We start from the raw sequence: 26,888 nt of genomic DNA, 5'->3' as shown, positions 1-26,888 counted from the left end.
AAAATTCAATAGAAATTTTGTACAGATTGAGCAGCTTTACAATGGGCTCTTTGCAGCCAGAATTGAGGGGAGTCTTCTTAGACACTCCACCAGTTCTTTCAAGAGAGTCTTTCTATCTTTGGATTTTACTGATGTTGGCCTATAAATTTCTTTGGCTGTGTTGGAAAATGTCTGTTAGCAACGAGTTGAATTTTCTAAACCCTCTCTGTGCTTTGGAATTATGGGGTTTTGTTTTCAACTTTGGCTACCTTTTCTGCAGTATTTAAATTTTGTTGTCAGGTCAATAACATCTATTCATTAGAGAACTAGACAATGGACTTAAACAATCTAATATTGGTCCCTTAAACCTGCTCTGCCATTAAGATCATGGCTGATCTGATTATTCTACATCCTTGCTGTCTTCAATAACTTTTTATTCCCTGATCAGCAGTCTATCTACTACTGCCTAAAAAAGTATTTAAAGACTTTGCTTTCACCACATTTTGAGGAGTTCCAGAAACACATGACCCCTCTATGGGAATAAAATCTTCATCTGTCTTAAAAACAGAGGCTCTTATTTTTAAACAATAAGCCCTAGTTATAGGAAATTCAGATGAAAACAATAAAGCTGATCTCTTGAATACTTGTGTGAAGCTCTGGCACAATGAAGACATTCCAGGTGACTACAGAGTTGCCAGGATAATCACAATCTTCAAGAAAGGAGCTAAGTCAAATCATAGCAACAACTGGACATAGCATTGCTCTCCATTGTTGGCAAAATTTTAGCTTAGTTCCTTCTTGATGATCTTTTGCCAATTGTAGATGAAGTCCTCCTAGTGTCCTCCAATATATAAAGAAATGACAGACTTCATCTTTACTACAAGTCAACATATGAAAAATATAGACATCAGAACATCTTTGTATACTGCTTTATTCAATCCTATTTATTCAATGCCGCAAAGTCTTTTGCATGCCATTTCTTGGAAGGTGCTCCAGCAAAGTGGATGTCCAGATGAGTTAACAAATATGATCTGTCACTGACATGACAATATGCAAATAACATCACTGTTAAAAATCACACAACACCAGGTTATAGTCCAACAGGTTTAATTGGAAGCACACTAGCTTTCAGAGCGATGCTCCTTTATCAGGTGATAGTGGAGGGCTCAATCCTAACATACAGAATTTATAGCAAAAATTTAGTGTGATGTAACTGAAATTATGCATTGAAAAATTGATTGTCGGTTAAGCCTTGCATCTGTTAGAATACAGTGATAGTTTCACTTCTTTCATGTGTAAATCACAAAACCATTTTTTTAAAAAGTTGCATTCTTGGGTTAGCTGTTAACAATGGTAATAGCTAGACAATATATTGAAGGTGTTAGCCCCCTGTGTTCTCTGTCTATGCCATGATGTTTAGATTGATTCTAATCTAAAAAGTGAGATAACAGAGTTTTACATAAATTCATGCAGTTTTTGAGCTCAGAGTTCGACATGAATGCATACAGTTTTTGAGCAAAGTACAATGTAACCCTGCAAGTACAAATTCACCCCACAAAATATACGTGTGCATGTGGGTCTTTGTCTGCCTGTGTATGTGTGTCTGTCTGGGTTGGGGGTTGTGAGTGTGAGAAAGTGTACGTGTGTGTAGTGAGTGCAGAGTGTCTTACGTCTGTGAGGAGGTGCATGTGTGACGGTGTGTGTCTGTGTGTATAGGAGTGCCTGTGTGTGTGTGTGAGAGTGTGTATGTAGGAGCATCTGTGTCTGTGTGTATATAGTGCAATGATGGTCACCTGTACTGTGACATGAATCCAAGGTCTCGGTTGAGGCCCTCCCTATGGGTACCGAACTTAGCTACCAATCTCTGCCCGGCCACTTTTCTCCGCTGCCTGGCCCGAAGTCCACCTTGGAGGATGGTCACCCGAAGGTCCGAGGCTGAATGTCTTGGACCACTGAAGTGTTCCCCAACTGGGAAGGAACCCTCCTGTCTGTTGATTGTTGTGCAGTGCCCATTCATCTGTTGTCTTAGCCTTTGCTCAGTTTCCCCAATGTACCATGCCTCCGGGCATCCTTGCCTGCAACGTATAGGATAGACAACGTTGGCTGAGTCACGAGTATCTGCCATGTACAAGGTGGGAGGTGTCCCCATGCGTAATGGTGCTATCTATGTCCACATTCTGACACGTCTTGCAGCGCCTACCGTGACAGGGTTGTATGGAGTCACGATAGGCGCTGCAAGACGTGTCAGAGTGTGGACATAGATACCACCATTACACGTGGGGACACCTCCCACCTTGTACATGGCAGGTAGTCATGTGACTCAGCCAACGTTGTCTATCCTATATGTTGCAGGCAAGGATGCCTGGAGACATGGTACATTGGGGAAACCAAGCAAAGGCTACGACAACGGATGAATGGGCACCGCACAACAATCAACAGACAGGAGGGTTCCCTCCCAGTTGGGGAACACTTCAGTGGTCCAGGACATTCAGCCTCGGACCTTCGGGTGACCATCCTCCAAGGTGGACTTCGGGACAAGCAACAGAGAAAAGTGGCCGAGCAGAGGCTGATAGCTAAGTTCGGTACCCTTAGGGAGGGCCTCAACCGGGACCTTGGGTTCATGTCACATTACAGGTGACCACCATTGCATTATACACACACACACAGATACTCCAACACACTTAGACACACACACAGGCACTCCTATACACACACACACCCACAAACACCCTTACAGACACACACACTTCCACATGCACCCCCTCACAGACTTAAGACACACTGCACTCACTACACACACATACACACTTTCTCACACTCACAACCCTCAACCCAGATAGACACAGACACAGACACACACACACGCACGCACGCACACATGCACACATATATTTTGTGGGGTGAATTTGTACTTGCAGGGTTACATTGTACTTTGTTCAAAAACTGCATGCATTCATGTAGAACTGTGAGCTCAAAAACTGCATGAATTTATGTAAAACTCCGTTATCTCACTTTTTAGATTAGAATCAATCTAGACATCATGGTATAGACAAAGAACACAGGGGGCCAACACCTTCAACATATTGTCTAGCTATCACCATTGTTAACAGCTAACCCAAGAATGCAACTTTTTAAAAAAAAAAGTTTTGTGATTTACACATGAAAGAAGTGAAACTATCACTGTATTCTAACAGATGAAAGGTTTAACAGACAATCAATTTTTTAATGTATAATTTCAGTTACATCACACTGTAAATTTTTGCTATAAATTCTGCATTAGGATTGAGCCCTCCACTACCACCTGATGAAGGGAGCAACACTCCGAAAGCTAGTGTGCTTCCAATTAAACCTGTTGGACTATAACCTGGTGTAGTGTGATTTTTAACTTTGTACATCCCAGTCCAACACCGGCATCTCCAAATCAACATCACTATACACTGACTCCACCATAGGCCTCTTCTGTGTCATCAAAAGATGGCAACCAGAGATGTGTCATTGCTCCCACCCATTTTACCATTTTCCTTGCAAATAATATTGTAACTGACTATAGACAGACTCACCAAAGTGTATGCATGGTAATAATAGTCACACAAACTCTTCAACTTCAACCTGATGAAGATCACAACCAAAGCAACACTACTTCTCTGACAAATCTACAGCATGATGATGATACTCAAGTTAACGTTCACTTTGAAGAACTATGACCGATAGTTGCCATATTCACTCAAACCTATGTGGCTTTACCAGGGAGACCCTCAGTGGCAACTGCCGATCTTGTAAGATGAGGGTTAATGATGTAGTGACCATGGCAATATCTGCTACATGTATGGTTAAGTGTTAGAAAACGTCCCTCATCTTGTATCTTGACAGCTATCATTAAAAAAAAAATACATTAATGAAGACAGTCAATGTGTTTTGCTCAGCCACAGGCAAATTATGTATTTGATTTTGAGAATTACATTGAGACCTGACACCAAACACAATTGTTTATCAGGCAGTGGTTCTCTCCACATTTCTCTACCAAGTTAAGCTTGGACTGACAGATGCAATATCAGAGCCCTCGAAACACTTTATCAATACTATGTTAGAAGGTCTTGCAAATCAAGGGAGGATAAAAGAACACATACAAGCAGCCAAGAAGCAGATATGCTGAATAGAAAGGCAATGATAATTTCTCATCACCTGAAATGGAGCGGACGCAATCAGAATGCCTAATCTCAATAGAATGCCCAAACAGGTGATCTACTCAAAATTTTGTCATACAGTCCATTCACAAGGAGGCTAAAGGGAATGTTTTAAAGACCGCTGTCAAGCTGCCCTGAAGGTCTATACTATGGATGTCAACATATGGAAAAAGGGTATGAATGAAGACTGAATTAGGGCTTGACATTCAAAACAGCTGTCAAAACATTCCAATTAGTAAGAGTAGCCCTGAAACTGAACCATGAAAGACTGACAGAAAGAGGAAGTGGGTGCAAGGGCCAACAATCCATCACAATTTCTGCCAGCTGACAAATCTGTCCACTTTTTGGGACAGCCTACAAGGTTAAGAAAAGGTTTATAAGCCACCTACAAATTTACAAACTTCGCCACTATCCTTTCCACCCTGCTATCTACAAGAAAGAATTATCCTCAGCAGAAGAGATTTCTGATAGAAGCTGATGAGTAGCTTTCACCTCTACAGTTTCTCTTTTCTTCTCTCACATTGAGATGGTCATATTCATTATCGCGCCATTCACACCTTTTCAAAACACATCTTTTGTTTATTCGCTTATCCCATTATCACTCCTTTTAGCCGATATCATGAAATTATTTTGCTACTTTTTGACATTTCCTTTTATTGTTTTTGTCACCTCTCTTTCACTTGTTCAAAACCTATTACATATCTAACTTCTCCCAGCTCTGTTAAATTGTCCCTTACCTGAAATGTTAACTCTATTTCTCGAGATACATGCTGGCCAATGTGCTAAATATTTCCAGCATTTTACGCTTTTAGATCTGCTGAATCTGCAGTACTCTGTTTCTGTAGTTGTATTTTGTCTAATTTAGTTATCAATGTTGAAACATAACACAGTATGAAAAAAGGGAACAATGCAAGAGAAAAGTTTTTTTTCAAAAACATATAAATAAAGTTTATTTACCAAAAACACACATTAGAAGTAATTTCACAAACTTCACATGAATGGCAAAAAGATAGCAAGAACATTCAAATTACACAAGAAAGTAATTGGCATGTCTCCTACTCACAGTAAAACATTAAGACTTTTCTCAGATATAACAAATTTATCAAGTGAAAACAAGAGGATAAATTACGAATCGCAACAAACAAATTTAATGCTTTCCAACATTTCCCTGACTCTGTTTATTTATAATGTAATTCTATCATTGAATTTCTGCCCCTTTCTACTACAGGGGCAGATTTATATCATTTTTGTTATTTTATTAAGTGGTCATATTTTCTTCATTTTGTTGTATATGTTGAGTGTTATTTTATGTTTCTCATTTTTTGAATCGTTCTCAAGTTCTCCTGCGCCAGAAACAGTTTTTCAATTTCATCCCTGTACTCCCTACCAACCCTCCAAGCAGCAGAATTCATTTTCTGGAATATTTATAAACACAGGGGATAAAGCATTAATTTTGTTTAGTCTTTGTTGCACTGTTGCCATTGTATATAATTGTATGTAAACAGCTAAACTAATAAGCAAATCAGCAGAACATAAAATCCCTTTCAATGTTAAATATTAATGTTGATCACTTTACAAAATCTGTGTAAAAATTATTTAATAAAAGCATTTAATACTCTTTACATCCATCTTTAACACATCTCTGGCTCCTTCTGTAGAGTCAGATATATAATGGAAAAACTTGGTTTGCGTAAAAAATTCCATTAATGTAAAATGGTTAAGACATTTTAGAACTAAAGACTGTTCCAATTCTAGCTGAACTATCAGAGGGTAGGTATGAATTGCAACCAAACATTTATTAAAGGAAAAAATGCTGGAAATAATCAGCAGGTTTGACAGCATCTGTGGGCACAAATAAAATTATAGCTTTTTGATCTATGACCTTACGGTAGAATTAGAAAAGGTTCTTCTCTCCAAAGATGCTTCCTACCTACTGGTATTGCTAGTGCTTTCAATTTTTCTTTCAGGATTCATAATAATTCGCTTTTGCACTTCTTCCATGAGGGTTGGGATTGTGTAAAGGTTTAATGCCTCATTTTCCTTTCTGCTGTCACTGGTCACTTACATTGCTGTACTGGGATAATGCTACTTTTGCGCTCTCAAATCTGAGAATACTACATGGAAGAAAGGAAAGAAGAAGAAAAAAAATTTGGAACACCAAAATAGTGTAGAAACTACAAAAACTACACCCCACTGCATGAATGCCATTCTCAAAATTTCACAGTGAAATTAATAGCAAAAAATTAAAGCAGCAAAAAAAAATGCCAACTTGAAGACATTTGTTTCAACTAACGTATATAGACTGTTGTTTCTGAAATGTTTATAATTTATGCAATTCTCAGTGTTACAAATAAAATCACTGCTTTAGGGCTGCTCAGGTTTCTTCCTGAATATGGATAATTCTGAAATCTGGCATATTTAGAGGTAAATTGCAATATTTAGAAGGTCATCCACACAAACACCAAAACTTTAACAGAAATTAATTAGAAAGGAACAAAAACTAACTCAATATTATGAAATTCACACAATTTGCCAAATTAAATCCATGTAAATTAGTAAATCAGACAAACAAAACAGCAGCTGAGCTAGTACCAAGCACTAAAAAGGAATAGGCCTGTTGAGTAAAACACCCACCTGGCTATCAAATATTTTTGAAAATGATTTGTAAAATTGTATCTTTTATACTACAGAGTCAGGAGTACAACTTTTCAAATGAACTTTCCACATTTTTTGAACGATCCTGCCAAAGGATCAGTTGAAGCATAGACCATCAAAAAAAGAGTTATTTTAAATAAACCATTTAAGTTATTTCAGCCTGAAGTAGATAATGTAGAAATTAATGGATAGTTCAAGTCAAACTATTGAATTGTTTTTCCATTTGTTAATAAAGGCAAAATCAAATCCTAAATGAAACAATTTACATGTACAATCTTCCATCAGATAAATTATACAACTATCCACTGCTGCACAAAAATCTGATCTGTTTTGGTACTGGTCCCAGTTTTCATTTATTCTCAGCACTTAGGATTGATTTCATTTTCATAAATAATGCTTTTGGTCACATCACCAAAACAAAAATGGCCAAACATACCAAGAAAATTGGCAACTAACTGATAAATATTATCATAAAAGTATCAATGATATGGAGCAAAAACATATAGTTAAAGCTTGCCTGTATAATATATTCAAATGTGAGTGGACTTGTACATGCATTGGAATTGTGACGATGCTACTCCTTTGACAAGGTTATTCTATCCTTGGTGTTTGTTTCTCCTCCCCCCCACCTCCCGAGAGGGATCATAAACACAGAGGTTCCGATGTGTCTGGTTCGTATGGGCTTTAGGGCCAATTTGATTATAGCCAACACATACTGCCTCAGGAAAATGGCTTTCAAGTTTTTTAAAAATACTTGTACAATGAAAGGAGAGTGGCCAGTTTGCCCAACTCAGCTTTTCTCTTGTTTGTTTTGGTTTTCAAAAGTCTGGCTGTTTTGCAGCTGCTGATCGAGTCTTAGCTAGAGACCCAGAGAAGCTGCTGGACCAAAAGAAGCAGCTCCATGCTGATCCTCTCTCTCTCTTGGACATCTCTCCTGTGAGACCCTGTATTTGATTTTACCTTTTTTGCCAAGGGGGTGTTTATGGGGATTTGCAAGTATTTGAAACAGCATCATTAAGTTGTGAGAGTCAATTGGGTTTTCAGATAAGTTATGTTATTCTATATTCTGTTTTCTTTTGTTTATGTATAATTAAATTGCTTTGATTAAAACCAAGTGGTTGGTCCAGCTGCATCACTCTTGGTACATACACTTCTCACCTGCTTAAAACAACTAGAAAATTTAGTGCCTGGGCTAGCTTCTTGAAATGTTTTGAGGGGGTCTGGCCTGGTCATATTAGATTGGAGGCTCTTTGTGGGATTCGTTCTATAGTTCCAAATTGAGATGAGTGTTGTTGGAGTCAAAGGCAGCGTGTGGCAGGTGTCGGTGTCTTTGCTTTGGGTGTTGAATTTGGTTGGTTTAAACAGTGCTGGTGTAGTAATGGCTCTTTCAGTCACTAAGAATTTTCTGGGGGTGGAAAGTGACTTTGGGGGCTTTACAAAAGATGAACAAGGAAAAACTGCTGGAATTGGCAGTCAAGCTGGAGTTGGAGCTGCCTCCTTCCGTGAAGAAAGGAGAGATAATTACAGCAATAGCTCAGCATTTAAATTTGCTGTAAACACCGTCAGAATCTTTCAAGATGGTGAAAATTCAATTAAGAATAAAACAGCTTGAGTTAGAGGCAAAAGGAAAAGAGAAAAAATGAAACTGTTTGAATTATGATTAAAAGCATGAAGAAAGAGAAAAAGAATAAAAGGTCCAAGCAGAACAAAAAAAAACTAAGGACAGAATAACCTTGTTAAAGGAGCACAACATCACAGAGGTAATGGTTTGCTGTTGCGAGGGTGGGGGGTGTCGGAAATTTACAGGGACAATTTCAATAAGAAAAACATATGCTTGAAAGTTCAGAATGGAGAATTAATTCAATTCTGGTCAAAATCCTAAATAAGATAATTTCTCCAAAATGTTCATGAGCTACCCAGTAGCAGTACTAAATTACTGCCAAATACACATGCATCATAATGGTGAAGAAACGCTAAAATTCTATTCAAAAGTATTTCTACGATCTTCAGTATGGATCTACCCCGCACTGGAGGGAGATATAGTTTATGATGTGCAATCAGTATTTGTTGATTCAGTTCCATTTCTGCTGCAGCTACTGAAACAAATTTTGGGAATACCAAAACTATTAATATAATTTCTTCCATTCATCATTTTTATTTGGACAAAAGAAACATATTAATCCTGATTATTTCAATTCAGTCCATTTACTGTTCTAGCCTACTGTTCAGTCAAATGACAACCACTAACACATGACAAATTTTCAATGCCAATGTTAAAATTCAGAGGTCATGAACATGGTCCCGTTCTTCACTTTTCCATTCAAAGTGCAAACAATTGCTTAGAAATGTGATTAGTTATTTGTCAACAAAACAAGCAGCACAAAGTAATACAAATGTAAAGTGCAATGTGACAAAAGATAAGAACGTACTCTTCCTATAACCTCCTAACCGAATGAGATATGTTAAGCAGAATAAAATGAGACAAACTGAATAAATTTGATTATTATTTCATGCCAAGATAAAAGTAACTGTCTTGACTCCTATAGTTCAACACTGAAATTGTTATTGGACTGTTAGCATCAGCATCAAACAATAACTGATTCCCCAGCCAAACGTATATAAGTAAGTATTGAAATGTTTTTATTGAAGTGACAATTTTTATACAGAGTACATTTCACAACTGCCTTCCACTTCCTTGCTTTACAGGTTTTTCCAATGCTATAATGCAATGTAAGGCATACGCATTTAGTATCACAACACAATATCTTATAGAAAATTACGTCAGTGAACCAAATACTTTTTGTTCAAAATCTTTGAAAAAGCCTAATCAAACAAAAGTGCGATATGTGATCTGAAAGGATTAAACAGGTGAGAATGGGGCTTCTTTCAAAAAACTTTGTACCAAATCCAAGGTATAAGGACACAGCAAAGTACATGAACAACAAAATACTCTGCTGTCCAATTTAGCTGGTTAATCGCAAGAATCAAAAAAATTACATCAAGCATTTTCTCTTCATGCCAAGCAAAAGTAGAAGCACACGAATATGGCCCCTGGAATTTAGCCAACCTTTAACTAGGCCGATGAAGGAACTCTCAGACAACTTTGCTAATCATAATTAATTCATAATAAATAAGTCTTATTCATAAATCAATTAGACCGTGCTCAATATTTTGTTTGGAAAACGTAATTTCAAACATTAATTATATTTGCTTACAGGTTCCAGTCACATTAACCTGAAACTTTGATGACAACCTTTTCTCAATTCATGACACCATCGCCACAGTGTAAAATGACAATTAAATGAAAATGATTCAACTGTCTTTGGCATAAGTATTTACATTTCCGGCTTGTTATAAAATCATAAGCTGTTATTGATTGCTGATTTTAAATGTCCTTTCACCCTTAATTGATTTGGTTTGCTCATTCCAAAAGAAAAAGGACGGTTTTTGTTCAATCTATTCCATTTTAGGGTAAATTCTACTTCGAAAAAAAAGTAATTAATTTTTTTGGATACTCCCAGATTCCATAGTCGTCTTCATTTAACGATTCAAATAAATTTATAGTAAGCTGGCACTAAGAAACAGTTTTTTCAACTCTGGGTTCACTCAGGTGATCTAGAACTAAAAAATAACTTAACAGCAATCACTCATCCATCACTATGCTATTGTAACTAAAGTTTTAGACTCTTATTGATGTAGTATTTCCACAATTATAGCATACTGACCATATTAAATAGTGTAAATCTTTACTGCCTTGTCCTAAACAATCTCTTTTGCCACCTTGGACCTCCAAGTAAGGATGGTACTTGGCATAAGGAATTCATTTCTACGCTATACCAGGTGCATTTAAGCTTGATTTTACAAATACATCAAATTAAATTCATAAGGTTTTCAATATGATTATGTAACTGACACAGCTCAACTGTTTCTTGGTTCGTAAATACTGGATAAGTAAATAGCCTAACTGCCTAATGAAACTTAAGTTAGAGAAAGGGAAGATTTATCAGTCATACATTATAATAATGAGACTACATTAGTCATGTTTGAAATACGAAGTGAAGTAATTCTGGCGTTTGTAATGTGCTAATCATGTTGCTGGGTTCCTGATTATGCATCACATTAAATTAACAATGAATTAATCTTTCATTATATGTTCTTTCCCATTTTATAATATTCTATCAATCAAGGAGGCTGATGGAAATTATACAAGGGCACTTGAGCTGATCAGTCATATGCTGCTGCTTTTTGAAGATTTTATTGCTGAAGCATGCAAATATAACATGTGAAGTAATCTTTTCTTTACTGTTTGTACATTACTTTCAAATTTGAAGGCTTTAAAAATTAAGCTTCAAAAAGTACAATGTGAATTTGATTTAAAATCTAAATGAAAAGTTAATTCTGGCCAGATTATTTTATAGCTGAAAATGTGTTGCTGGAAAAGCGCAGCAGGTCAGGCAGCATCCAAGGAGCAGGAGAATCGACGTTTCGGGCATAAACCCTTCTTCTTCTCCTTGGATGCTGCCTGACCTGCTGCGCTTTTCCAGCAACACATTTTCAGCTCTGATCTCCAGCATCTGCAGTCCTCACTTTCTCCTCGCAGATTATTTTATAGCTTTACTAACACTGAACAAAAAATAATTAATGCAAATACATGACTTTTTGACTTACATACTTCTAAATAGTTCTCACGTGTCCAAGATAGTACCAGTGACCAATTCCCAAGCAACCCTCATTGCCCAAATGATCCACATAACAAAGGCCAGAAATAAACCAACTTTCCATTTACCCATCAAATGTTGTGGGCAGCTCCTGGTGTTTCATGATCTCATCCCTAAGCAGTTCATAGCCAAGTGTGTTTGAAGTATATTCACTACTGTAGTGCAAATAAATGTGACAACCAATTTGTATAAAGTAGTATAACTGATCACACACAAGCCACCAGAACTGCTTCACTGGTTAAGGGATAGTTGTTGATGAGGAAATGGGGAGAAATCAATTGCTCTTCGAAAACATTACAGCAGCTTTAAAGTTCATTAGAGAAGACAAACACATTCTTTAACCTCTTTTCCAAATGTCAGCAAAACATTCCTCGGATGCTGCCTGACCTCCTGTGCTTTTCCAGCACCACTCTAATCTTGACTCTGGTTTCCAGCATCTGCAGTCCTTGTTTTTACCTATTTCACTAAAGTGTCAGCCCAGATAAAGTGCTTTTGTGCTATTGTGAAGATTGAACCCACAGCCTTCTGACTCAGAGGCAACAAGTCTACCACAGAGCCCGAGGCAAAGTAGATGAAATTGAATCAAACCCATGTGCTTTAACACATTGCACGACTCACAATTGTGTAAGGATGAGAGGTGGAATGATAGGCTACCATTTTGATTTTCCTGGTGGCTATAATAAGCAACCGACTATAACATATTAGAATGTTCCCAATTGTGCAGCAGTGACTGAATGCCAGGCACACCCCCACAGAACAGGAGAGAAAATTAGGCTTGAGCTTTCTCACCAGACTACTCCAATTAGCTTTCAATTGGCTTTTCCATAGAAGTCTAAATGGCCATCTAAAAGTAGACAGTCCACCACTGTGCTCAACCAGTTGTCATACAACTCAAAAGAAAATCTTAACACTTGATATGGTTTTTCTTATGCAAGTGGTCTATTGCCTCTAAAATTATAGACTAGTATAGAGATTGAAAGGGTGTGCAGTTTCAGTTGCCAAACTTGAAAAAGGGAAATTAAAAACTACTTATTTGCAAAACTTGCATATGGTTTCCCACTTTCATGAATTGGCATTCTACAGCATAAAAGGACATAATTTAGTTCATTGTGGCCTTTGTCATCACTGCCACATCCCTATATCATTTTAGCACTTTTCAAGTATTGAGCAACTTTCCTTTTAGAGTACCTTTGCTTTTGTACTCTTTGAAGTTTTGAATTCTATATTTGTTTTTAAAGTGTTTGTATCTTAACTAAAGTCATACTGCTTCCTCCTTTCTGAATTTTAACCTTATTCCCAAAATATATTGCATCTTGCTCCACATACAAATTTCACCTGACATATCTACCTGCTGAATCTACTGAACTGTCTACATCCATTTGAAATATTCACGATCAGTTAGATTAGATTAGATTACTTACAGTGTGGAAACAGGCCCTTCGGCCCAAAAGTCCACACCGACCCACCGAAGCGCAACCCACCCATACTCACTCCCCTACATTTACCCCTTCACCTAACATTACGGGCAATTTAGCATGGCCAATTCACCTAACCTGCACATCTTTGGACTGTGGGAGGAAACCGGAGCAAACCCATGCAGACACAGGGAGAATGTGCAAACTCAACACAGTCAGTCGCCTGAGGCGGGAATTGAACCCAGGTCTCTGGCGCTGTGAGGCAGCAGTGCTAACCACTGTGCCACCGCGCAGCCCACTTCCATTTTTGACAGCAACACACATTTAGACTTGCCATACCATAGTCTGAATCCTTTTTGGAGACAGGAAGATTAAGGAGAGAGTGAGATAAAAGTAGAGAGAAAGGGAGAAATGCAATTGAGAGGAACCTCAATTATCCGAAAGACATGGGCGGGGAGTATTTTGTTCTGATAATTGAATGCCAGATAACATAGTAAGTCAAACACCAGGACCTTGCGATCTTGTTCGGATAATCTGAAATTCGGTTAATCAAAAGCTTACACACTACCAATGTCAGCTTGACTGGTCTGTAGCCACTTAGTTTATCCCTTTTGAAATAAAGGAATTACATTGGAAACCCTCTAAATCCTTGCTCACAACTTCCATATCTAAGAATGCTAGAAAGAAAATTAAAGAATTCGACAATGACTGTCATGAAATCATCCTGAGACTAAACTTTCACCAACCTACATAGCTACATTGGACTATATTCTTGTATCGTTTTAATAGTAACAAATTATGGTGTATTTAAGCAGACTACCAGTGATGTACAAAAGAATGAATTTTTTTTCCACTCATTTCTCCAAATATGACTGATTCCTTCTCATTAGGCTCCAAGACCCTTCTATAAGTAGGGGGGGGCAAAGGCCAAGTATACAAAGACCATCAACAACATTTATTTTGATACCAATAACTTCCTGTCTCATTGCAGTGGCTTTCCCTTGCAGATAGGGTTTCGTTTCCATTTAGTCATCCTCACAGAGCCATGAACTAAAATGCAAACTTTAATGAATATAATAAGCAACTATATGCTGCTCCAACATGTTCTGCCACGTGAACACCACCTCAAATACTTTAAAGGTCACATCTAAGCAGAGATATTATCAATGATAATCCAGTGGAATGGTGGCACACATTAATCAATATTTACAACTGGGAAACATGGCAAAACAGAAATCAATCTGGCACTACTGATAAAGTGTGACTTCAAAAATTATCATCTATGTATTCAATCAGTAATTAAAGACAAGAAATGGTGGGGTCAGTAAGACAGATGTCAGAAAGGCCCCAGCTTTTGTCCTTGGTCAATGCTAAATTGGTTATACTGATTTGAGTTGATAGAAGGCATGACAATGGACCTCAACTTTCTAATGCCAAAAACATGGTACCCTGATGGAAATGTGGATGAATACTGGCACAGGGTCAGATCATAGCTCTGACATAAGAGTCTTAGGACTCTTATGTCACATATAGAACATGACAATGGATAGAGATACAAGGCGAATAACACTACCAGTTATGGAACTGTTTCAAGGACATGATTGAAGGAAACAGAAACAACAATCATTGATGAGAACATTAACACTTGGATTTGGTAGATGGTGTGTCTAGGAGTTTAAACTTACTAACTTTTTTATGTCAATCATACACTCTGTAGGTGGAATTTTATTGGACCTGAGGGATGAGATAAGAATCAGATCAAGCAGCAGTGGGTTGGAGTGCCTGATACCCTATTGCCACCAAGGGAGTCCGTCAGTGATGAGAACATGACTTCCCTTTCCAGAGGCCAACTCTGTCCACTTTTGACCAATTCGAGGCCCCATTCCTTTGCCCTTTGGCAGTTTTTTTTGGTGGGGGAGGGGTTTCTCCTGATCAGGCACTGCAGGCTACAAAAGGATTCTGTGGCAACTCACTCTGTCCTTCCAAGCCCCACCTCCCCCTTACCAGTGCTCATTTGACTGACACCAGAAATGCCCAAAGCTTCATATATTGTTCCTGTATACAGTATTTATCACTGTATTGTTCAGTTACTTGCAGTCCCATCAATGGCAATTGCTCCCAGCAGTCCAGCTGGGACTGAAGAGCTGCTGGCCTTTTGATTAATTTGCAACTCTTAGAAGCAGGATCTTGCTCTTTAAAGGGACAGGATAATAACAGAATTGCCTCCAAGATGGGCCTGAAGTTCAACTGGGGCTTACCAATATGGTTTAGAGGGGGTTGGCCCAGCACTCCAGTCCAACGTTAGGGCCACCTCCACCTGAAAAAATCCAGGTGGTGATAAGTCAATCATTAGGGCAAGAATTGTTCATAAGGAAACGGATATAAAAAACATGCAACTTAATGCCGGCAAATAAATCTGCTGTAATTTTCTGTCTTGATTAAATGCTCTAATTCTAATGTAATCTAATTCCTGATAATATTGAAACCTGTAAGCAAATTATTATGCTCTCATTGGGTAAAATTAAATTTTCAACACTTAGGCGTATTTGAAGAAAAATTACAACTACTTTCAAAGCTTTTCTGATTTGGTTCATTGAAACAGAAATTAATGCATGCAAAATCACTAAAGAAGAACAATTTCTTTTACAGGGTGATATATTACCTCTTTCGCTTATGTTTGTTTGTTGGAATTCTGTCAATAATGAAAAACACAATAGTTACTTTTATGGAATATTGTTCTCAATTAGTGTTAATGATCCAAAACGAAAAACTGAGAGATAAGTTTAGTACTGTACTTCATGACTGAATTGTTTTATCACCAGGTTGTGAAGCTGAATGATAATTAAATGTTATACTAGGAAACACTCATAACAATGGAAATCATCTTGGCCTCTCTCTTTTGGAATAGTTCTTTTCACAATGAAAAGATCAAGTTATTTATTTTCTTTTGGTTAGCCAAATTTTTTCCTCAGCTCTGATTTTCCCTCTTTTGTTGGCTACTGATGTCATATGAAGATCCCAAAATGCTGTTTCTTTCACCCAGAAACCCCAGAGAAGATAGGCTGGGGTGAAGCAAAGGTGAAAAGTGTTTGCTTAAGGCTTTGCTCAATAAGTTTGGCTTGGACATGGATTTTAGAGATGGATAAAACTTGGAAATGCTTGAAGTTTCGATTGCATACAAACCTGCAACTTTGAAGGAGGTTGGAAGAGAGCAAGGCCTTAAGTGGGAAGGCTGGACTTGGGATGGGTCTTTAGAGAAGTTGAGGGAGACAGATGTAGGACACTGCATGTACCGATGGGCTGGAGAGCTATGCTGAATGCTGGGACTGTTGACTGCTGCTGCTCGCAATACAGCCTGTTGCTGTCGACGCTTCTCCTGTGCTTTAGTTTCTATATAATCAAAACACAAAGGCTTCAAAATTAACGAACTAAGAAATTTCATACACAAGTTCAACCTGAAACAATTGTGTAATATTTACTTCATTTATCTGAGTAGACAGTGCTTGCCACAAATAAGCCTTCTGTTTCTCTCCAGAAATGTATTAATTTAGATAATTATTTTGCCTGGCTTTCAAGTTGAAAGGTTTCACAAATTATCATAAAAACACTTGAATTACTCAACTGTCATAACCTCTAACTTAGTCTGTTTGTTGCATATTTCTGACAACCTTTTGGTAAGACACTAATTGTTACACATATAAACTATTCTTGAGGATGACAAGCTGATTGAAGGATATTGTGGATGATGGAATCAGAGAATGTTGGAGAAACTCAGCAGGTCTGGCAGCATCTGTGGAGAGAGAAACAGTTAATGTTTGAAACTAGTATGACTTCTTCAGAACTGCAGTATGACTCTTTTTAAGAAGGTACCAAAATAAAGCTGTACTTAAACCTGCATCTGAAGGATTCCAGAGTATGATACTCAAAATCAGATCAGGAGGAAACAAATAAATACAATGCAAACAGCCATAAATGTCCTTCAAAGAAACCAATTTATAGTCTTTGATTTTTTTTTATGTTGGTATTAGATGTTTAGCTTCAGAATAAAACTGAGTGTCAATGATCTCTTCTTCACTCCACAAAAAGATGTTTTTCTCTACTTTTCTCACACAGGATGATTACAATACTAAAAATCCTGAGCTGTCAATTAAGACTCTGCCACTTATATATTAGCTTGACATCCATGTTTAAACTACTCATAATCAATAGCATGAATGCTTTGAAACCAGTTGCAATGCAAGTACTTCCAGAAGTGCTGAGTTTCCCCAGCAATTTCTGTTTTTGCTGCAGTGTAGACAATTTTATTTCATAAACAGAATTGACGTTACTGAATTAGTAGCTTGTTAATCATAACAGAAAAACAAAAAATTGTTCTCCCAGTGATTCTGAAGAAGGATAAACTGAGCTAGCTCCGTTTTAGTCTATTTTCTCCACGTCGCATTGCATGAAATGGACATATATCGTTGCTCTTTGGAATCCATGGTAATTGTGCAAAAACAATTTTCTTTAAACAGACAATACACAGACTAGCAAGAAGGTTTACTTATCTGTACTTGGTTAAGAAACAGAATAATTTCCGTAAATTTTCACTCACAATCTACATTCAACCACACAACACCAGGTTATATTCCAACAGGTTTAATTGGAAGCACTAGCTTTCGGAGCGCCATTCCTTCAATCACCTGATGAAGGAGCAGCGCTCCGAAAGCTAGTGCTTCCAATTAAACTTGTTGGACTATAACCTGGTGTTGTGTGATTTTTAACTTTGTACACCCCAGTCCAACACCGGTATCTCCACATCATGCATTCAACCAAGTACTGTACCTTAAATGACGAGATCTTTCCTTCCTGCTTTCCAAAAATAACTAGGATCAGGCCCAGTCTCTTCCCAAGAACTGGCAAATTTCTGCTTTATCTCAGACACATTGACATATCATGGAAGTAACAACTTGAAAGCAGGAAATATGAGAACGAAATCATTTTGATATTTATTCAAAGTGACACAAGTCAAACTGTTTGATTTGAGCAGCCATTAACTGGGAAGCAAGCACCACCTGGAATTGCTTCAAAACTGAAATTCCCACTTGACATTGTTAGAGACTGTACTCCTACAGTAACAACCAATTTATAACAAACATGTTTATAACATGGCTTACTTGCTTGCTAGAAATAACAAATAATATATTCATAGGTACATGTGTTCTTTACTCAGGAGCTTATCAGTATCTTTCTAGTATTCACTGAAGGGATGTGGACATTTATTATAGTCCTGACCTTTACTAGTCATGGAGATGGAGAGCAGACGACGATATGGGAAAGTTTTAATTGGGGAAGGGGGAACTACAATGCTATTAGGCAGGTACTGTGGAGCATAAATTGGGAACAGATATTCTCAGGGAAATGCACAACACAAATGTGGACATTGTTTAGGGAGCACTTGCTCCCTAAGTTTTGAAGAGCAAGGGGTGCTTTAATTGTATATGATCATGTTTGTTTCCTTGTGTGTAAATAACCCTAGTTATTTAGGGGCTCTAAATTCTGAAGAATAGTCATATTGGACTCAATGTTAACTCTGATTCCAGCTGTTTATGCTGCTAGACCTGCTGAGTTACTCTGGCACTTCAGATTTTATGTTAGAAATTTAGGGAAAATTTTGTAACAACTTAGTCTACACAAATATATTGTTGGCGAATAAAGGAGCAGTGAATTTGTTCTGACACTGAATTGTCCTTTTATAACTTTTTCATCATGTGTTGTCAGTCATGTCTGGAAAAAGATCTACACTAGACTAAGTCCTTAACTGTCACTTGGTAGTACAGACTTGAATATTGTTCAAAGATCGGATGTTGCTGGAGCTCATCATTGCTGTAATTAACACATTTAGACCTGACCTCCAGGTCAGGTGGAATTTGAAAACTAAGACCTTCTGGCCCAGATATAGGGGCATTGCCACTGTGCCATGACACCCTTTCTTGAAGCTTATAGACTTACCATAAGCAGGAAAAGACATGAGATCGTGAGATGAATACGTTTCAAACAATTACAACAACTTCTACTCCGCTTGACTCTGGCTAAGACATTGCCATGGAGATAGCAACATGTTAGCTTACCACCACATTCTAAACGATGATAAGTGACAGGCAATAGAACATAGAACAGTACAGCACTGCACAAGCCCTTCAGCCCTCGATTTTGTATCGACCTTTTATCCTGCTCTTAAGATCAAATTAACCTCTGGGCCCTTCAATTTACTATCATCCATGTGCCTATCCAAGAGTCGCTTTAATGTCCCTAGTGTATCTGACTCTGTTACCACCGCTGGAAGTGCAATCCATGCACCCACCACTCTGTGTAAAGAACCTACCTCTGACATCTCCTCTAAACCTTCCAACAATCACCTTAAAATTATGCCCCCTCGTGACAGAAAATTCCGTCCTGGGAAAAAGTCTCTGGCTATCTACTCTATGCCTCTCACGCCTCTATCAAGGAGGAGAAAGTGAGGACTGCAGATGCTGGTGATCAGAGTCGAAAGTGTGTTGCTGTGAAAGCACAGCAGGTCAGGCAGCATCCGAGGAGCAGGAGAACCGATGTTTCGGGCAAAAGCCTTTCATGAGGAATGTCTGATGAAGGGCTTTTGCCTGAAATGTCGATTCTCCTGCTCCTCGGGTGCTGCCTGACCTGCTGTGCTTTCCCAGCAACACATTCTCAACTCACACCTCTACCAAGTCACCTCTCATCCTTCTTCGCTCCAATGAGAAAAGCATTTGCTCCCTGAACCTTCCTTCATAAGACAATCCCTCCAGTCCAGGCAGCATCCTGATAAATCTCCTCTGCACCCTCTCTAAAAGGAAAGATGTGGAAGCTATAATGAGGCGACCAGAACTGAACACAAACATTTTAAGTGTGGTCTAATCAGGGCTTTACAGAGCTGCAGCATAACTTTGTGGCTCTTAAACTCAATCCCACTGCTAATGAAAGCCAACACACCATACACCTTCTTATCAACTTGGTGGCAACTTTGAGGAATCTATGGATGTAGACCCCAACATCCCTCTGTTCCCCAACACTGCCAAGAATCCTCTGCATTCAAATTTGAGCTTCCAAAATGAATCACTTCACACTTTTCCAGGTTGAACTCCATCTGCTACCTTTCAGCCCAGTTCTACATCCTGTCAGTGTCCCGTTACAACCTACAACAGCCCTCTACACTGTCCACAACTCTGCCAACATTCATGTCATTGGCAAACTTAATAACCCACCCTTCCACTTTCTCATCCAAATCATTTATAAAAATCACAAAGAGCAGAGGTGCCAGAACTGAACTCTATGGAACACCACTGGTCACCAAGCTCCAGGCTGAATACTCTTCATCAACCACCACCCTCTGTCTTTTATGGGCCAGCCAATTTTGCATCCGGATAGCCAAATCTCCGTCTCCCATGCCTCCTTACCATGGGGAACCTTATCAAATGCCTTACTAAAATACATGTATGCCACATCCACTGCTCTACCTTCAACAAGATATTTTGTCACATCCTCAAAAGAATTCAACAAGGCTTGTGAGGCATGACTTAGCCCTCTCAAAGCCATGCTGACTATCCCTAATCAAACTATGATTTTCCAAATAATTATAAATCCTAAATCTTAGAACCCTCTCCAATAATTTGCCCACCACTGACGTCAGAGTCATAGAGATGTACAGCATGGAAACAGACCCTTGGGCCCAACCCGTCCATGCCGACCAGATATCCTAACCTAATCTAGTCCCACCTGCCAGCACCCAGCCCATATCCCTCCAAACCCTTCTTATTCATATACCCATCCAAATGCCTATTAAATGTTGCAATTGTACCAGCCTCCACCACATATTCTGGCAGCTCATTCCATACACGTACCACCCTCTGAGTGAAAAGGTTGCCCCTTAGGTCTCTTCTATATCTTTCCCCTCTCACCCTAAACCTATGCCCTATAGTTCTGGACTCCCTGACCCCAGCGAAAAGACGTTGCCTATTTATCCTATCCATGCCGCTCATAATTTTGTAAAACTCTATAAGGTCACCCCTCAGCCTCCGACGCTCCAGGGAAAACAGCTCCAGCCTGTTCAGCCTCTACTGATAGCTCAAATACTCCAACCCTAGCAACATCCTTGTAAATCTTTTCTGAATCCTTTCAAGTTTCACAACATCTTTCCGATAGGAAGGAGACCAGAATTGCACACAATATTCCAACAGTGGCCTAACCAATGTTCTGTACAGCTGCAACATGACATCCCAACTCCTGTACTCAATACTCTGACCAATAAAGGAAAGCATACCAAACGCCTTCTTCACTATCCGATCTACCTGTGACTCCACTTTCAAGGAGCAATAACCTGCACTCCAAGGCCTCTTTGTTCAGCAACACTCCCTAGGACCTTACCATTAAGTGTATAAGTCCTGCTAAGATTTGCTTTCCCAAAATGCAGCACCTTGCATTTATCTGAATTAAACTCCATCTGCCACTTCTCAGCCCATTGGCCCATCTGATCAAGCTCCCGTTGTAATCTGAGGTAACCCTCTTCGCTGTCCACTACACCTCCAATTTTGTTGTCATCTGCAAACTTACTAACTGCACCTCTTCTGCTCGGATTCAAATCATTTATGTAAATGACAAAAAGTAGAGGACCCAGCATCGATCCTTGTGGTGCTCCACTGGTCACAGGCCTCCAATCTGAAAAACAACCCTCCACCACCATCCTCTGTCTTCTATTTGAGCCAGTTCTGTATCCAAAAGGCTAGTTCTCCCTGTATTCCATGAGATCTAACCTTGCTAATCAGTCTCCCATGGGGAACCTTGTCGAACGCCTTTGTGAAGTCCATATAGATCACATCTACTGCTCTGCCCTCATCAATCTTCTTTGTTACTTCTTCAAAAACCTCAATCAAGTTTGAAAGACATGATTTCCCACGCACAAAGCCATGCTGACAATCCCTAATCAGTCCTTGCCTTTCCAAATACATGTACATCTTGTCCCTCAGGATTCCCTCCAACAACTTGCCTATCACTCAGGTCAGGCTCACCGGTCTATAGTTCCCTGGCTTGTCTTTACCGACCTTCTTAAACAGTGGCACCATGTTTGCCAACCTCCAGTACAAATATCTCAGCAAGAGGCCCAGCAATCACTTCTCTAGTGTCCCACAGAGTTCCCGGGTACACCTGATCAGGTCCTGGGGATTTATCCACCTTTAACCGTTTCAAGACATCCAGCACTTCCTCCTTTATAATCTGGACATTTTGCAAGATGTCACCAACTATTTCCCTACAGCCTATATTTTCCATATCCTTTTCCACAGTAAATACCGATGCAAAATATTCATTTAGTATCGCTCCCATTTTCTGTGGCTCCACACAAAGGCCGCCTTGCTGATCTTTGAGGGCCCTATTCTCTCCCTAGTTACTCTTTTGTCCTTAATATATTTGTAAAAACTCTTTGGATTATCCTTAATTCTGTAATTCCCAGGATTGTCCCTATTCCCTTTCTTGAACAAGGGAATAATATTTGCCACCCTCCAATCATCTGGTACTACTCTAGTTGACAGTGAGGATACAGAGATCATTGCCAAAGGCGCAGTAATCTCTTTCCTTACTTCCCGTAGTAACCTTGGGTACATCCCGAATGGCCCAAAGGACTTATCTAGCTTCACGTTTTTCAGAAGTTCCCGCAGATCGCCCTTCTTAACATCAACCAATTGGAACATATCAGCCTGTTTCACGCTGTCCTCACAAATGACAAGATCCCTTTCGCTCGTGAATACTGAAGCAAAGTATTCATCAAGGACCTCCCCTACTTCCTCTGACTACAGGCAAAAGTCCCCTTCCCGATCCATGATCAGCCTTACCCTCACTCTGGCCATCCTGTTGTTCCTTACGTAAGTGTAGAACGCCTTGGAGTTTTCCTTAATCCCACCCATCAAGGCTTTTTCATGCCCCCTTCTAGCTTGCTCAGTCCATTCTTCAGTTCCTTCCTGGGTCCCTCGTAACTCTCTTAAGCCCGGTCTCATTCTTGCTACTTCAACCTTAAGCTTTTTTCTTTCTCTTGACTGCATGTTCCAAATCTTTTGTCATCATGGTTGCTTCAACCTACCATCCCTTCCTTGCCTCAATAGGACAAACCTATCCAGCTGAACCAATTTTCCCTCCTCAGACAATCTGTTCACTCAAGTATCGATCTAGAAAATCTCTAGTGAACTACCTCCAATACATTTATGCTTTTGTTTAAGCAAGACGAACAAAATCTGATTCATAATCTTATTTTGGTGTTCAATTCTACTCGTAATAAGGACAAAATTCGATTAGCTTTAACAACTTGCTAACGTTTTGTGATCCATGCACCAGATCCCTCTGCACCTTGGAATTCTTCAGTCATTCCCAATTTAAACAATCAGAATATCTTGTGAACTCAGTGCAGAAAGAAAGCTGACATAATTCTCAAGTAACGGGAAATAGCTACCTGCCGAAAGATGGTGCTTTAAGATTTAAAATAAAATGCCCTCTGAGAGGATATAAGTAATTTATTTTAGTTTCAAGTTGATCGCCTCTATATGCAGTCTCCCTCTCTATCTTTGTCCAAGATGCCTCCCTGTCTCTTTCTTGCAGTCACCCTCTCCCCCTTTTTCCTAGCAGCCTCACTCTCTTTCCCAGCACCTCCAACTCCCAGTGTAGCTTTCTCTCCAACTTCCCAATGCCTTTACAGGCCTCTCACCCTTTTCCCACTTATGGCCAATGTTCCTACTCCCATTAGGTTCCCAGCCACTGCCTCACCTTGCTAAACGATTCAACAGCAGCATATGTACTGATGATAAAACTGCATATGTAATGCAGTGATGACATTGAAATATGTACAGACACTCTGTGTTTGTTCCTGCCATGGCCAGCTGACATCACAGATTGTTGTAGATATCTACTGTTAAATAATACTCCACTATTTTATTATTCCTGCCAAAGTGAACATAAGAGACAAGCAGGAGGCTGGAAGAACACAGCAAGCAAGGCAGCATCAGGAAGTGGAGAAGTCAACGTTTCCAGTGTAATCCTTCTTCAGGACTGGGGGTGGGTGTATGGGGAGCTGCAAGTAAAGGGGGTGTCGGGAGCAGGGTGGTGAAGTGGGTTAGCATAGGTGAAAACTGGTAGACGGTACGACCTGGTTGGTCAATGGAAGGAATGAATCCATTAGGTGGCTGGGAGGAGTGGAAGGGAGGGGAGGGACTGGGAAGGGAGTTGGGGGAAGGGAAGGTAGGTTATCTGAAATTGGAGAACTCCGGGCTGTAGGCTATTAAATGTGAACAAGTTCACATTATGCTTCATCTACCAAATTTTGTCCTAGTCATCACCTCTGTTGGTCTGCATTTTTGCTCTGTCATCTTCATAATACAATTTTCCTATCTTTCGATCATGTGCAAATTCACCACCATGCCTCTGCTTCCCTCAACTGAGTCACTGGTGTAAACTGTAAGATTGCGGGTAAAGCACAGGGCCGGCGCAAAAATAAAACATGTAACACCTTCAGTCCTGGAGGAACGCTGTCTCATTTTTACTGGAGCAGTTGTATATGGTAGAAATGACAAATAAAAGCTTCTCTCTCTCTCTCTCTCTGTGGAAATCCACATCTCACATCCTGCCAATCTGAAAATGACCTGTTTATGTACACACTGGTTTTTGCCAGTTAGCCAATCTTCTGTCCATGCCAGTACATTATCTCCTACACCATGAGCTTTTATTTTGTGCAATAACCTTTTATGTGGAACCGTGCCAAATGCCTTTTGGAATGCCAAGCAATGGTGTTCATCAATGGGCTCCCCTTTAACTTCAGAACACGTCCACCCTTCAAAGAATTCCAATAAATTGGCTAAACATGATTTCCTTTTCACAAAACTATGCTAGCTCTTACTGGTTACCTTGTTTTTTTTCCAAATGCCCAGTTATGACCACCTGAATGATTAATTCTAAAATCTCCCCCATAACAGATATCAAGCTCACTGACCTATGGTTTCCTCTCTCCCTCTCTTCTTGTATACAGGAAGTACATTTGCTACTTTCCAATCTGATAAAACCTTTCCAGAACATATCCACTATTTCATTAACCATCTCTTTTAAGATCTTTATGATGAAGTTCATCAGGACCTGGAAACTTCTAAATGTGCAGCTCCACCAGGTTGCTTAGTAATGCTTCCTTAGTGATTATTAGTCGACTATTAACTGCCTATGGTCATCCTCAAGAGGTCCAACACTACTTCACTGACTCTTTTTTAAGATATCTATATAAATGCATGTTTTTACATTTCTAGCTACCTTCGTCCCTTCCTGACATTTATTTCTTCTGAATAACCTTTTCGTGATTGTCTATAATTCTTTGCATTACTAGGTGGGCAGAGTAACTGGTATGCTCAGAAGAGCCCCAAGTGCAAACCATGTAGTCAGCAACAAGATGGCAATGATATCCTTCCTATAATTGGACAACCAGAACTGGACATTCCAGAAGAGGCCTTACCAATGTCCTATACAACCTTAATGTGACTTCCCAACTCCATTACTCAAAGGACTGAGCAATGAAGGCAAGCACGCTAAATGCCTTTTTAACATGCAGTCAATATGTAATGCAAACTTCAAACATTATGTAGCTGAACCCCTAGGTCTCTCTGTTGTACAACACCACCCAAGGTCCTGCCATTAATTGTATAATTCTTATCCCTATTCATTGTACCAAAATACAATACTTCACATTTGAAAGGAGGTGAGGGTGGAATAGCAAGCCTTGAGAAGCCAGAAGACTGTCATGGCTGTGGTAACATCAGCACTGCCAATCTATGCATGCACAAGCAGCCAGTGGTCATCTTTGCCAGTCATACTGACAACGTGCGTGCTGTTAAATTATCATGTTTTCTCAACTACTGATTAAAAGCTATAGTAACACATTCAAAATAACTTGTCTCAGCTATATTGAAAATAATGTTCACAACCATAAACCTGTTCCTCACAGCAAAGGTATTCTCTTAGAATTATGGTGTAACTCAAACACTTCAACTGTTTTATTCAGAATATGGTAACATTTCTGTTAAAATCATATGAAAACACAAAGTGTAACACAATGATTAGCTTTTAACTCCTCCAATAAGAACACAGATTTTAGTTTTCTTGCATTAATTTTCTAATAAGGTTTTTTATGTTAAGACAATTGAACTGGAAAGTTGCAGGCCACAGAATAAGATGTTAAAGAATCATGTTTGACTGTTCTAGTGCATGTTGCTAACCATTAGCTAGCTGGAAGTACAATAAATAGTACAAATGAGATGGACGGAAGATGATGGATTTTTTGTTTAAATTTATGACCACTATAATGAACTGGTATTATTACATTCTTGATTTATTGTTCTGATCACCAGATAAACATATCTGTCAATACCTTTGAATGTACTAAAAATAGTCTAATTTCATCATTGCTGAATAGCTTCATAAGTTATAGAATCCCTACAGAGTAGAAGCAGGCCATTTAGCCCATCAAGTCCACACCACTTCCAAAGAGCATCCCACCCTGTCCCACCCCCCCTACCCAATCTCTGTAACTCCACATTTCCCATGGCTAATCTACCTAGCTGGCACATTCAGCCAATTTAGCAAGGCCAATCCACCCTAAACTGCACATCTGTCTGGTGGGTTTCCTCCGGGTGCTCCGGTTTCCTCCCACAGTCTAAAGATGTGCAGGTTAGGTGAACTGGCCATGTTCAATTGCCCATACTGTTTGGTGCATTAATCAGAGGGAAATGGGTCTGGGTGGGTTACTCTTCGGAGAGTCGGTGTGGACTTGTTGGGCCAAAGGGTCTGTTTCCACACTGTAGGGAATCTAATAAATATAAATAAAAATCTTTGGACTGTAGGAGGAAACCGGAACACCTGGAGGAAAT

The 26,888-nt window shown here is 39.3% G+C and overlaps 1 protein-coding gene across 11 annotated transcripts in view; it reads right to left on the bottom strand.

The window, feature by feature from the left end:
• Positions 1-26,888, bottom strand: part of agbl5 (AGBL carboxypeptidase 5) — a 131,402-nt gene that overhangs the window by 40,788 nt on the left and 63,726 nt on the right. For 6 of the 11 annotated variants that reach the window (XM_087977088.1, XM_087977072.1, XM_087977071.1 and 3 more), the window contains 2 exons: positions 16,135-16,341; positions 15,614-15,643 (listed from right to left, as the gene is read on the bottom strand). The exons of 1 other annotated variant lie outside the window; for it this stretch is intronic. In XM_087977088.1, coding sequence (XP_087833214.1) covers positions 15,614-15,643; positions 16,135-16,341 — 237 coding nt within the window. Of the gene's footprint in view, positions 1-8,920; positions 9,537-15,613; positions 15,644-16,134; positions 16,342-26,888 lie in introns of those variants that run through there. 4 more of the 11 variants (XM_087977094.1, XM_087977073.1, XM_043676235.2 and 1 more) reach the window with 2 other exon arrangements.

The sequence above is a fragment of the Chiloscyllium plagiosum genome, unplaced genomic scaffold, assembly GCF_037043375.1.
Source record: "Chiloscyllium plagiosum isolate Xiang-an unplaced genomic scaffold, Cpla_swu_hap1 HiC_scaffold_3, whole genome shotgun sequence".
NCBI lineage: Eukaryota > Metazoa > Chordata > Chondrichthyes > Orectolobiformes > Hemiscylliidae > Chiloscyllium > Chiloscyllium plagiosum.
Note: the sequence above shows the minus strand (reverse complement) of the source record. Positions and strands in the feature narration are given on the sequence as shown.